The following is a 12,317-nucleotide window of genomic DNA, read 5'->3' as shown; positions in this document are numbered from 1 at the left end:
CATTGTGATAAAAAACAGTTATATCCCAGAAAGCTACAAATTCCGAGGTTGAGTATAATGCTGAAAATTTGGAGAATTCTCTTAAGATTTAATACTTCTCAGGTTTCATTCATCATGAGAAGGAAAAATTAATAAATGTTCTATTTCCATATACACTTTGGAGTACAACACAATTATAATTAATTTGCATGAGCTGAACATTTCAGCTCGTCAATAAAAGCGAAGATGATAAATAGAGCTAATAAGAAGAAATCATCAAATGTAGTGTGGCTATTTGCTGATATCACAAAAAAAGACTCCTGTACAATGGAGGAGAACATATGTAGAAAAGATAATGCAATAAACAATAATAATGTAATAAACAATAACATATTGGGTTTGGTTTGTTTAATTTGTTTAGTTTATATAGTTTGTTAATTTTAATTTAGTTTGTTTAATTGATATTTAAATGTATTTAATAACTTAATTTTAAATTCAGTGATTTCTATATATGTATTATTTAGTTTTAACATTTTTATAACTTTATATATATAATGTGTACTGTTTATGTATGCTTATAATGTATTTATATGAGAGAAATCAGTTAGATAGGAAACTCACTAATCTCCCCAAAAGTCTCTGTTTAACTATCAAGCTCATGTTTGAATATACTAAACTTGTTAAGGTTATAAATAGAGCAAAACATACATATTCCTGGCATATCTTCCTTAGACTTGCTTAGCCTTCTTATCTAAGGACCTGTATAGCTACAGTTGCAACCTCTCAGCTCAGTCACAGGAGCAGATGAGGCATGTGCTCTTAGCCATTACAGAAGAGGAAAAAAAAAAAAAAAAAAAAAAGGTAACTTCAAGCTCAAGCAACCATAAAGAAGCACATTTTACTTTAATTAACCCATACAGTTGAAGAAAAACCTATGGACAACTGTATCAGGTCATGTCATCAGGTTTAGCAATGTAATTTCTGAAAATATCCAACAGAATATAACATGATATACAACATGATACAACATGATAAGGATAGCAGGGGGAAAAGCACAGGTTTGTTCTTGTGTAGATGTGGCCTCATATAGAAGTAGCACACAGATGCTGTCTGCTGCAACTTTTATATGACTTTCACATATAATTTCATACCTGCAGATCCAGCCCCAACGTGCGCCAGGAAAGCAGGCTGCAGAAAGGATTTTTTGCAAAGGTGACAATTTATATATGTCTTTTGATGAAGCTCATAGAGGGAAAATCTGTCTGGGAGGGCAGAATTTTCCTGTGAGCTTCCATTTGACTGAGTCCTAAGCTTTATATTACTAGTCTTTCAGGGGTACCAATGGATCTGTAGAACATGAAGAAGGAAGAACCATGCTACCACCATACTGTGGTTCTACTTAGTTTTCTTCATTTATATATATTTCTTACATAAATGTGGGGAGGGGATTGTCCCTATGCCAGTAGTTTAGGTTGACAAAAGGTATTATTCATTATAGTCTGTCTCTAAAAAAGACAACCAGTATGTGCGTTATTACTTCTGGCCTAGCACTTGTTCAAGTTTCCCTTGTCTAAGCAGGGGAAAACCTAAAAGGTCAACCTTTCAAAAGAGCAATAGCCTTCTGACACTTCCATAGCAGGGCCAGGAACAATTAACAGTGTCATTTAGGGTTTTTTGAAGGGTCACTTTCACCCTTTTTTGATATAGCAAAGATGGTCTCTTCCCTTTCTTAGCAAACAGAACACAGAATAAGTTCTCTTTGCCATGAATGTTTGCTTGTGCAGATCTCTTGCTCTCAGCTGAAAGCTCCCTTTATTCAAATTCCTCAATGCTTTTATTCAGCTGGTGTGATTCCTTCATTTGCATTATTGCATTTGCATTCACTGAAAAATATCTGAGACCTCTGGTGGCCAAAATAGTATGATATCTAGTATTCCTATGAATATTAACAGAATTTTATCTATGTGTATATTTCAAAAATATTGGTTTTAGACCCAGTTGGCGGTTGAATCTTTAATAAAAAAGGTTTCTCTCTTCTATCTCCAATCTCAAAAGCATCAACACATTTTCATAAAACTGCCTTACTGTGTCATCCAAAAATATCCTGTATTTAATAAATTTTAAATAACATTTTTCATGGAAGAATCAGAAGACAGTACATTGAATTTCATTGTTTTGCATTTACAAAGATCATAAACTCATGGTAATTAGCTTTGAATTCTAGGCTCTGTATTTAATTTTATGTGGTTGAATTTTATCTATTTCTGTATCTGAATTTGTTGTCTGTCTGGTGGACAAGGAAGGTGATTTAGAAACCAGACATTACTGCTAGTGTTCATCTACATCTAATGTAAACACACAATGTCTTTATCAACAGAAGAGAAAAAATATAACTTTTAATGTATTTAATATTATCTAAAGGTAAATGCCGGAAGGAGGCCAAATGTATCACATGCTCAAATGTCTGTTTCTCCCTTGGCTGTTACGTGAATCTCATTAAGTAACTACATGTAGATCTCTACAGTTACATGAGTTGTATTGCACTCAGTGAAATCACAGACTGCTTCCACTCACCAGGCTTTAGGTTTTTTAACACTGATGATCTAAAGGTTATTTTTCCATGAATATGATGATCCTGGTCCAGAAAGCCTCACAGCACCCATTTGTCTCTTTGTCAGCTGGCCGAATAACTGGATCTGATCAGCAGCTCCAGTTTGGATAGCCTTGCATTCAGCAATACATGTGTTCTTTGATCACATTTGTTTATTACACATGATAGGATAACTCTCCATCTACGTACTCCCTGAAGTTAATTTTAATTAATATGTTCATTTAAAGATGGAGGCAACTACAATCTACTTTTTTCTGCCAAACATTCTTTTCAGACATTTTCTTCTTTCCCCCATGATTGCTAATATTAAGGCTGTTTTGCAACTGTTTTCAGGACCTCAAAATTAAGCAAAATTAATGGCAGGGCATACTGTGATGTCTTACTAAATGTATAAATAATTAGTATGTTAATTTGTATTTCAAAGAAACATTGCATTGTACAAAGTTGATAGTTACTTTTCCTCATACATTTCAGTTTCATCTTATGTTTCAGTAAGTTGGGAATGAATGGAAATGCAATGTAGATGGCTGGAAACAGACCACAAGATAAAGCAAAGAAAATGTTAGCTTTACACTTTACTGTTTTTAACATTTCTACTATTTTAAATCTTGGTGTTGAGAGTGGGAATGAAGTGTTTTGCTGCTGAGAAAGATGGAACATACTCTTCTTAGATCTTCTTGGAATATAGATTTAATGTCCCAAATGTTTTGTTTTGTGCTAAATGAGAAATATTCCTATAGAATCATAGAATGGTTTGGGTTGGAAGGAACCTTAAAGTTCCACCCCCCTGCCATGGACAGGGACACCTCCCACCAGACCGGGTTGCCCAAAGCCCCATCCAGCCTGGCCTTTGAACGCTGCCAGGAATGGGGCATCCACAACTTCTCTGGACAACCTGTGCCAGTGCCTCACCACCCTCTGAGTAAAGAATCTGTTCCTAAGCTCTTTTAGTTTAAAATTATATTCTTATATATTCAGACATTCTTAAAAAATTGAAACTATAATAATGTTTGGGTGGAAACCATGGGTGCAATTAGGAAAATTATGGGTTTTAGTTTGTCTGTCTTGTCCCTACAATTCTGACTTTCTACATCACTTTTCATGTTTACAAGTATCATACAAGTATTGTTATTTCTGCTACGTAATTTTATGGAAAACTGGAAGGGAAAAACTACTCTGAAACTAGTAGAAAACTCTGAAACTACTCTGAAACTAGTGTGGAAACTACTCTGAAAAAAAGAAAAAAAAAATAGAACCCCAAACCTGGATATTCTTGCCTACAGCACAAAACATGATACAGTGCATTGTTAATCAAAATATGCATAACCACAAAATTTATGAAGAAGTTCAGCTCTGCCAGTAGAGGAAAACTGAACTGGCCAGCAAGCTGTAATGACTGTACATGCTCTCCAAGCAGTGAAAGAAACCAATGTGTGCTACCCAGGATGAACAGCAATTTCCACAACAACAACAAACCACCTGCCTATGCATAAACCAACAACCATTTATACTTCCATTGCATGATTATAGTTTTATACAAATCAAGTTTTCAACCTGATCAGAATTAAATCATATTTGGTACATGGAGTATTTATCCTTCAGCCTTTAAAGTCAGATTTTAATAATCATCTAAACTCTAAGCTGGCTAAATTCTTGGTAGTACTTATTATAACTCCAAATGCAGGTTGTAATTTGTTTTTTCCTGAATAAAGTCATACAAGTCACATTTGACTTTAAAAAGCAAAATTTTTAAAGCATGCATTCTTCATGGTTTTTATTATGGTATTATTTAATAAATAATCAAGCTAGATACTATAAAAATTCAAAATAGACAGTTTCTGCCTTGAAATTTAATCTTCATTCATATTAATCTGTGTTACAGTAATATAATTCTCTGTATCTATGTTGTATGTGCTGCCCAACATTTTCCTTTAACATATATTCACTGTAGTCTAGTTCAAATGAATAATTTTATATTTTGTACCACTTTTACCAGTTTAATAATAGTTTCAATTATGCAACTGCTGTGCAACAAGCATGTATTATAAACAATCATTAGTATCTACAGTGTATGGATGAATATGAAATGTATATGCTTCATCCATATGCTTTAAATGAATGGAATTTTAAAGATTCTTAATTTAATTCAGCATTATACAAATGAAATTACAAGTATGTAATTTTTCTGGACACAAGAGGACAAGAAAATATTCTAGGGTCTTGCCTTCATCCTGATTAAAGCTATAGAAAAGTTGACTGCATCTCTAGTGTAAAGTACATTTGTCCTTAGCATAGCCAGTAAGTTTTTCGGATGGCCACGTGTTTGATAGAAATTGCCTTTCCAAACATAATTTAGAAGTCAGATTTTTTTGCATGTTTCCCTGGACTGACATATTCATTATCAAAGCAGATAAAATATTCTGGATTAGTTAAAAAACAAGCATGCAGAGTGGATAGTCTGATTGCTCTACAAGTTTGAGCAAAAAAATTCAGAAGGTTTGCTTTCTTAATGCACAGAGAGATGATTCTTCATTTTGTTAATAATACTATTAAAGATTCAGACATTTTGTGAGGCACGAATGTTTGTAGACTGTTTTTGCAACACAGCAATTTGCATTACAGCTGAGAAGATAATACACTAATACATTGCACATGCAACTGCTTACTCATATTTCAACTGGGAAATGAAAATGAAATGAAACAGTATTCCATTTTGATAGCATTGATTACTCTGTAGGCAGTTTAACTTTTGTAAACCATTTTCATAATATTTACATCAGGTTCCACATCAAAGAGACTGTCTTAACATGTATTAATTTTTTGTTAGAAATCTCTCAAGTGGCTTGACACTAACCACTGTTTCAGCAGTAAGTAATACTGAGTGATGCACCGTTAAGACGTGACTGCAACATAAAGTAAAAGCCACTTTTGTATAGCATAAAAAAAAAGTAGAATTAGTCTTGTAATTGTAGTTTGAACTAGCTGCATTATAGGGCTACTTATATGCAATGTGATGCCGAAGAGGTACAAATGCCAAGCAGGTAAAATATGTTCATTTCTTAGTAGAAGGAATTGTTTGTGTTTGTTTTTTGTTGTTGTTGTTTTTTTATATGTATAGCCAATCCTGCAAATTAAGGTCTGCTACTGCAGTTCCTCATCCAAAGTTAGTTATCACAATTATTTTATTTCTTATATATTTTGATATTGAACATTTACAGATTAAACTGAAAACTTCCTCATTATGAAAGTAAACCTATGAGCCAGTTTGATAGACTGAAATGACGTACATGGATATCTTTGTCTACAACATCTTCTGCATAATTTTCACACATTGGTGCTGATGGGTCATTCCAGGTGTACGTTAGAAATCTAATTAGGGATTGGGGAAAAAATGTCAGGTAAGTATTCCCTGAAATTCTGAAATTTGCCTTACAGGTATATACTGTTCCTCACTTTTCAACAAAATTTTCAGAATGAAGTTTTTGCTTTCAGTGGTTAATAAAATTAAATAATAATAATTAAAAAAATAATAACAGGCAAAACACTGAAGAATAAGGATAAAGCGTGTAAACTTCAAATATAGTAAACTTAACAGTTTGGTATCTTCAAATTTTCTTTATTGCACTTGTAGATGCAGTCCCATAGATCTGTTTGATTTCATAATTATTTTAGATTTTTGGAGCTTTGAGACATATGGTACTTATATTTCATAACGTGAGATGAATTGTGGTCTGATTTTTGTTGTTTTTTTGTTTGTTTTGTTTTTGTTATTTTTGCCATTCAAGTTAGCAATAGAACTGGATGAAAAATACCATTATCTGCTGCATTGAGTATTTGATTTTCATGGAGTAGGCTCCTATATTTTTTTTTCCCGTTGGCCAGAAGCTCCACTTTAAGCTGAACAAAGCCCAGAATGCTCTGAAATGACATTTCATCAAGCGTGCAGAGTATGCTCTTAAGTGTGTTCTAAATTGTACTGTTCTAAACACCAGCACTGTTTAACATCTTTGTCAGTGACACGGACAGTGGGATCAAGTGTACCATCAGCAAGTTTGCCAACAACGCCAAGCTGAGTAGTGTGGCCAACACGCTGGAGGGAAGAGATGCCATCCAGAGCAACCTGTTGGAGCAGGTCCAGAGGACAGCCATGAGGATGATGGCGTAGATGTTTTCAATAGTTATTTAAAATTTTAACCTGATGTGCAATAGTGAAATAATCACTCCATAAAATCATTTAATATTATTTTATAATACAAACTATCTACCAGACTTATACATAAGACCACTATTTGATAAAATCCCCTTAAGCCTCTTGTAATCCATGCGTTTAGGGTACCCCATGCATACTGATAATTTTTTTTTTTTTTTTTTTTTTTTTTTTACAAATTATCTCAGATGAAACATTCACTTCCTTTATTTCAGGAGCTGATGCTGTGGAGGCCCAGTGTAAAAGGTTTGAAGTGAGGTCAAGTGAAGGTGGAAGAGTGTTGTTTTCTGCAGATGAAGATGAGATTGTCATTGGAGCTGACAGACTGAAAGTAACAGGTATGGTAATTGTATGGTATTTAAATGAATGTTAACATTTTCCTTTCCTCACCTTAGTAATAATTAATCTATCAGTCATCTGCAAATATTTTCATCCTCTGGAGAGAATATCTTCTCATCATCAGTGAGTTTACTTGACCAACCAAAAGATATTGCATAATCTAAAAACCAAATTGCTATAAGGACAGAGTTGAACTTAAACTCCGCAGGATCACCTGTGGAGGACCACCCATTACCCATAACACAGTGATTTGCTTTTTATTTGTTACAGTTAGTAAAGCATTGTTTTGTGGTAGTTATACCATTTGCTTAGGTAACATGGCATCACAATGATAAAAATTATTGCTATATACCATGACTCTTGGTTTTTCTGTATTCAAAGTATCACGTCTAACTTTTGTGTGAATTAAGGATGTAGTTTTACTTTAGGAGGCTCAGCTGAATTGTAGTAAGTAGAAGTCTTTTCTTGACCTCAACATTTGTTCAATAGAACAAGAAATACAGTTCTTATTGTAATATGCGTACGTATATATGTATCAGTAACCCATTTGATATTAGAAATGTGTTAACTTATGAAAACAAAAATCATCTCTATGTGCTTTAGATAAATATTTAAACTTTGATTAACAAAATCTTACCTGAACTTGGGCTGGACTTGAGCTATCTACTCACAGTCTAGAATGAGATTCAAAATTTAAATTTGCTTCGTCATTGTTGGATGTGTAGCTTTAAGTCAAGTCTGTATTTGGGTATGCCTGAACTTCAGAATTTGAAATATGAGGCTACTAATTTGAAAGTTCAATTGTGTAGAAAGTACAAGATGATTCTGTTTTTTTTTTTTTTTTTTTTTTGTTGATTATGATAAGATCCCTCTTTGGTCCGTAAAACCATGATATGCATTACTAGCAAGTATAAGCATTTAAAAAAAATTATTAGGTAGTTCTACTTTAATGTAACACCGAATAAAGCATTAAAATACAGCAGGAAATTCAGGGTCAAGCTGAGACTGAACTTTTTTTATAGGCCTCAGAATAAATAAGATTGTTGCTTGCCAGAATTTGTGGATTACTTTTCTTACCCTTTCATTCCTGTCTGATCTCTGTTTATCTCTGTAGCCAAACAACCTTTTTAATACTGCTAAACTAAAAGAAATGACATTCACAAGCAGGCAGTTTAGTGAGGCCGCAGTATTCAATACAGTGATTTTCATCTATTTACTAAATTTGGTTTTAGGAGAAGCAGAAATCGATGTTTTGTTGACTCAGCATTTTTTTCACAGATAGTAATTTTACAATAATTTGTTTCATAATAAAACATAAGAGAATAACTACGGTATGAGAAGAAGTAACGTGAGAGAGTCATACTGGAACCCTACTAGGGCTCAAACTTGATCAGAGTATTAAGTTCTGAGAAAGTTAATCTTAAACATACAGTTGACACAGGGGATTCCAAAGTGTCTGCAATAAGTTACAAATTAAAACATCTTACAAATGGCACAGAGGATTAAACTTCCTGACATTAAGAAATATGATCATATGTTGTAGATATCATGGCAATTTTTTTCAATCAGACTTCAAAACCAAAGCACGGCTCAACTGTGTTTAACTTCAGCGGCCATAGTTTTGTACCCACAGCACCTGCTGACTTCAGTGGTATTAGAAAGCAGAAGAACTAATGAAAATTTGTTTAGTGATGCTTGATATGGCATATAAGATTTTTCCTTGTGAAAAGAACAGGGTTTTCTCCTTAATTCTAGAATTACACCTGACCATATGTATGTTTATATTAAGCACAAAATAAAAATAATAAAAAAAAAATGTCTAGGAAAGTCTAAGTTAATGTTGCTTTCATATAACCTTCTGAGTTTCAGGGATTGCTGTGTACCAGTTGACTCCCACCAAAGAATCTTAGTACTAGAGTTGTTTGTACAAATAATTGATTTTCACTTTGTAGTTAAGAAGAAAAATAAACAAATGTTAGGATTAGTTATTTTAGGGTTATAAAAATGTAGGCATAGACATTAATTTCTTGCTCACAAGAAAAGGGAAAAAAGGGAAAGAGAAAACAAAAGATTTAGGCAGCAATTAAATATCACAAAGAAAATTGGCCATTGGAAGATTTACTAGTTCCTAAGTATTTTCATTTAGGTCAGGGACTTAAATACAAATTATATGTCATTTAAATAGCCTAATGTCCAATATTTATGGCATTTTCTTCAGAAAAATATGTTAAGGTATTTTGTAATTGCAGTTTGAAAGAGTAATATATTTTTTTAAATCTCTTGAAAATTATTGCCTTCTTATGTATTTAAAAATAGTTTAATGAAGTTAGGATCATTCTTTCATATCTCTGGATAATCATCTTGATGTCTTAAAATCAGATTTCATCAGTAAACTATCTCATAATCAGGCTACAAAAAGTTAGTTTCAAAATTTTATGCTTTAGATCCATAGAGCCCAGTTTACGTCAGCCTTTCCATCATCTTGTAAGAGAAAAAAAATATTCTACAGAAGGGAAGAGTATTAGATAAATAAGCATTTCTGAAAGACTTACACAGAAATCTCTCATATCCCAATTTCTGTATCCCTAAAATGCCTTTTTCAGCAGAAGTACTAATCTCCAGCCAAATATTAAAGCTGTAATGAGCTGTAAAACGCTTTACTGTTTACTTCAGTCTAAAGCTGAAATTACTTAAAATGGATTTCCAGGAGGAGACTAGAAGTTATATGATGCATGCAATCTCAAGAAAGTTATTTAAAAAACATCTCCCAGAGGGGTAAAATAAAAATCTTATCTTCATGGAAAGATAAAATAGCAAAAGCTTTATTTCTAATTCTTTGAATTTTGTCCAAAGATTGTGTGATACCTTTACATTCTTCAGCAAATACATGAAAGATGATGAGTCCCTGTGACTTGCATCAATCAGACTGCATTACTCTATATGATGACATGACTGATGAAATGTGGCAAGGCATCATAATGTCAAATATCAATGAGATTTTATTTTAGTGCATTTTTCTCAAGTGTGTGTTTTGATAATCATGGTACCTTGGGCTGAATATAGGAAGAGTTGTGGAATAACAGAGAAAACAAAATATGTGTATCGAAAAGCAAAAATAAGCTGTGCTTATTTGGGGATAAAACTATCACATATAGTACTACAATGAAAACTTGACTTTATTTTCTTGCCTAGCTGTGAAATGTGTCTCTTTGGAAACAATTCACTGTGAGTGGGTCTAATAAATGATGCATTTTGATAATTAATTTTCATAAGCATGCCCATTCTATGGGCATTTATAAACTACTATGGCAATGTCAGACTTCTTCTCAATTTAGAAAGATGCTTTTGTATTGCATTGCTCTAAAAAAATAATGTTTCATAAGGCAGTATAAAAAATTCTTGATTAATAAGTAAATGAAGGATTAAATTTACATCTCATTATTTTTGTAGTATTTTTGTTTTTGTCAATTTTCATACAGTCAGTCTATTCCAGCGAGAAGGATACAGAAGAAATAAGCTAGTAATACAGATACAAATATATTTCCAAGATAAGAAAAATACAGACAGAAATAGTACTTTTATTTTGTTTAAGAGACATTGCAGCAATTTATATCTTCCTTAATTATCTCTTTCAGATTAGGCATTTGGCTGATTGAATTTAGACGTCTGCTTATTCTTCCTTTTATCATTAATTTTGATTTTTTCTTTTATCTGTTAGCTTTTTTTCTACTTTATCGTTCCAGGAAAGGAGAAAGACAGTTCATTACTTAAGCATATTACACATTACTTAAGTAATTACAGCAAATCTAAAGGTTCAGCTTTTCCTTTTTGGTATCAAACTGTAGACCATCATTGAAACAACAAATTTGCTTCAAATGGTGGTCATTAGTAACCTTGTGAATAAAAACATTTTAAAGGCTACCTATCCAAAGTTTTTCTACGTGGCAGTGGTTTTGGACTGATTCTAACAGTTTTACCTTAACAGTAATTACCAGGGGGAATAAGAGGCTACAAAAGTAAACTGAAATCAATATTCCAATTGAAGAAGAAATAATAATTTCTTCTTACAGAAGAAAGAATAATTTTTAGAAGTTCAATCTCAAATTCCAACCCCCACATAAAAGAATTATTTGTATGATATCACAAACTTCTATGACCTTTTTACTTTGAACTCTGAAAATTTAACCACATTCTTTTCAAATTTTCTACAAAGACTTTTTTGGGCCTGTCTAATTCTGCTTTTCCTTATAACGATACAACTTCTGAAAGCTCTTCTCATTGAAAAAGAGAAGAGAAAGATGTGATGAAATAAGCACATTGGCAAAGAGCAGGGAGATAAACAGGAATAAGTGGCTAAGTTTCTAGTGGATTCCCAGGTTCCTTTCTGCACCTTTGTCTATCCCTTATTTATTGCCCTATCCAAATGAATGGACAATGTCTACAGCTTTTTAGAGTCATCTTCACTCCCTCTGGAATTACAGAGCAAGAGTATCTCTTCGACTTCTGTTACCTTAATCTTAACGCAAAATTTTCTGCCCTGGCTATCTATTTCATATTTCTCTTAATTGCAGTGCAATCTTTTTTGTATGTTGTTCTTGCAGAAGAAGTTGAAAACACTGGATTGGCGACACAGGTGGGAATACAAGCATATATTGAGATTTGGCTGTATGTCTGGCACAGTACTTGTGAGGAAACAGATTAAGAAGGCTTAGCTCAATACACGTATTTCTGAGACATTGTTAATAAAGGATGTAATTATTTCTATAAAATCTTCCACTTTATGTGTGTGTTAGTACAGTTTATCTTCCACCTCTTTTTTAACCAAAACTGAGTTAGCAGCTGTGTATTCTAGGCAAAACACATTTGGGGGCAAACAAACTGAATTATTTGTCTTCTGACTTTTGAGGTGGTTTGCTAACTTAAGGCTAAAAACACGTTATCGGAACCTTTAATTTTATGTATTTTTACAACTGTAATTTTATCTCTAACCCTTCTTCCAATACTCTTTAGCAATATGGTAACTTGATTTCTTACAGATATAAATCAGTTGCACTTGCACATGTTGCTTTTCTATTAATAATGTTTTTTAAAAGTCAAGGAAAAAATGGATTTACAAAATAAACAAGGTCTTCATTGGAAGCCATTGCTGTTCTGCAGTCAAATCCAATTGTGTTTTCTAGA

The 12,317-nt window shown here is 32.9% G+C and overlaps 1 protein-coding gene across 3 annotated transcripts in view; it reads left to right on the top strand.

Annotated features, from left to right (window-relative positions):
• The window catches only part of SGCZ (sarcoglycan zeta), a 481,028-nt gene that overhangs the window by 394,034 nt on the left and 74,677 nt on the right, over positions 1–12,317 (top strand). For all 3 annotated transcript variants that reach the window (XM_080590434.1, XM_080590433.1, XM_080590432.1), the window contains one exon: positions 7,013–7,135. In XM_080590434.1, the coding sequence (XP_080446560.1) occupies positions 7,013–7,135 (123 nt within the window). The remainder of the gene's footprint in view (positions 1–7,012; positions 7,136–12,317) is intronic.

This window comes from Anser brachyrhynchus (assembly GCF_964034855.1).
Source record: "Anser brachyrhynchus genome assembly, chromosome: 4".
NCBI lineage: Eukaryota > Metazoa > Chordata > Aves > Anseriformes > Anatidae > Anser > Anser brachyrhynchus.
This window is presented reverse-complemented; position numbering and strand designations above follow the sequence as displayed.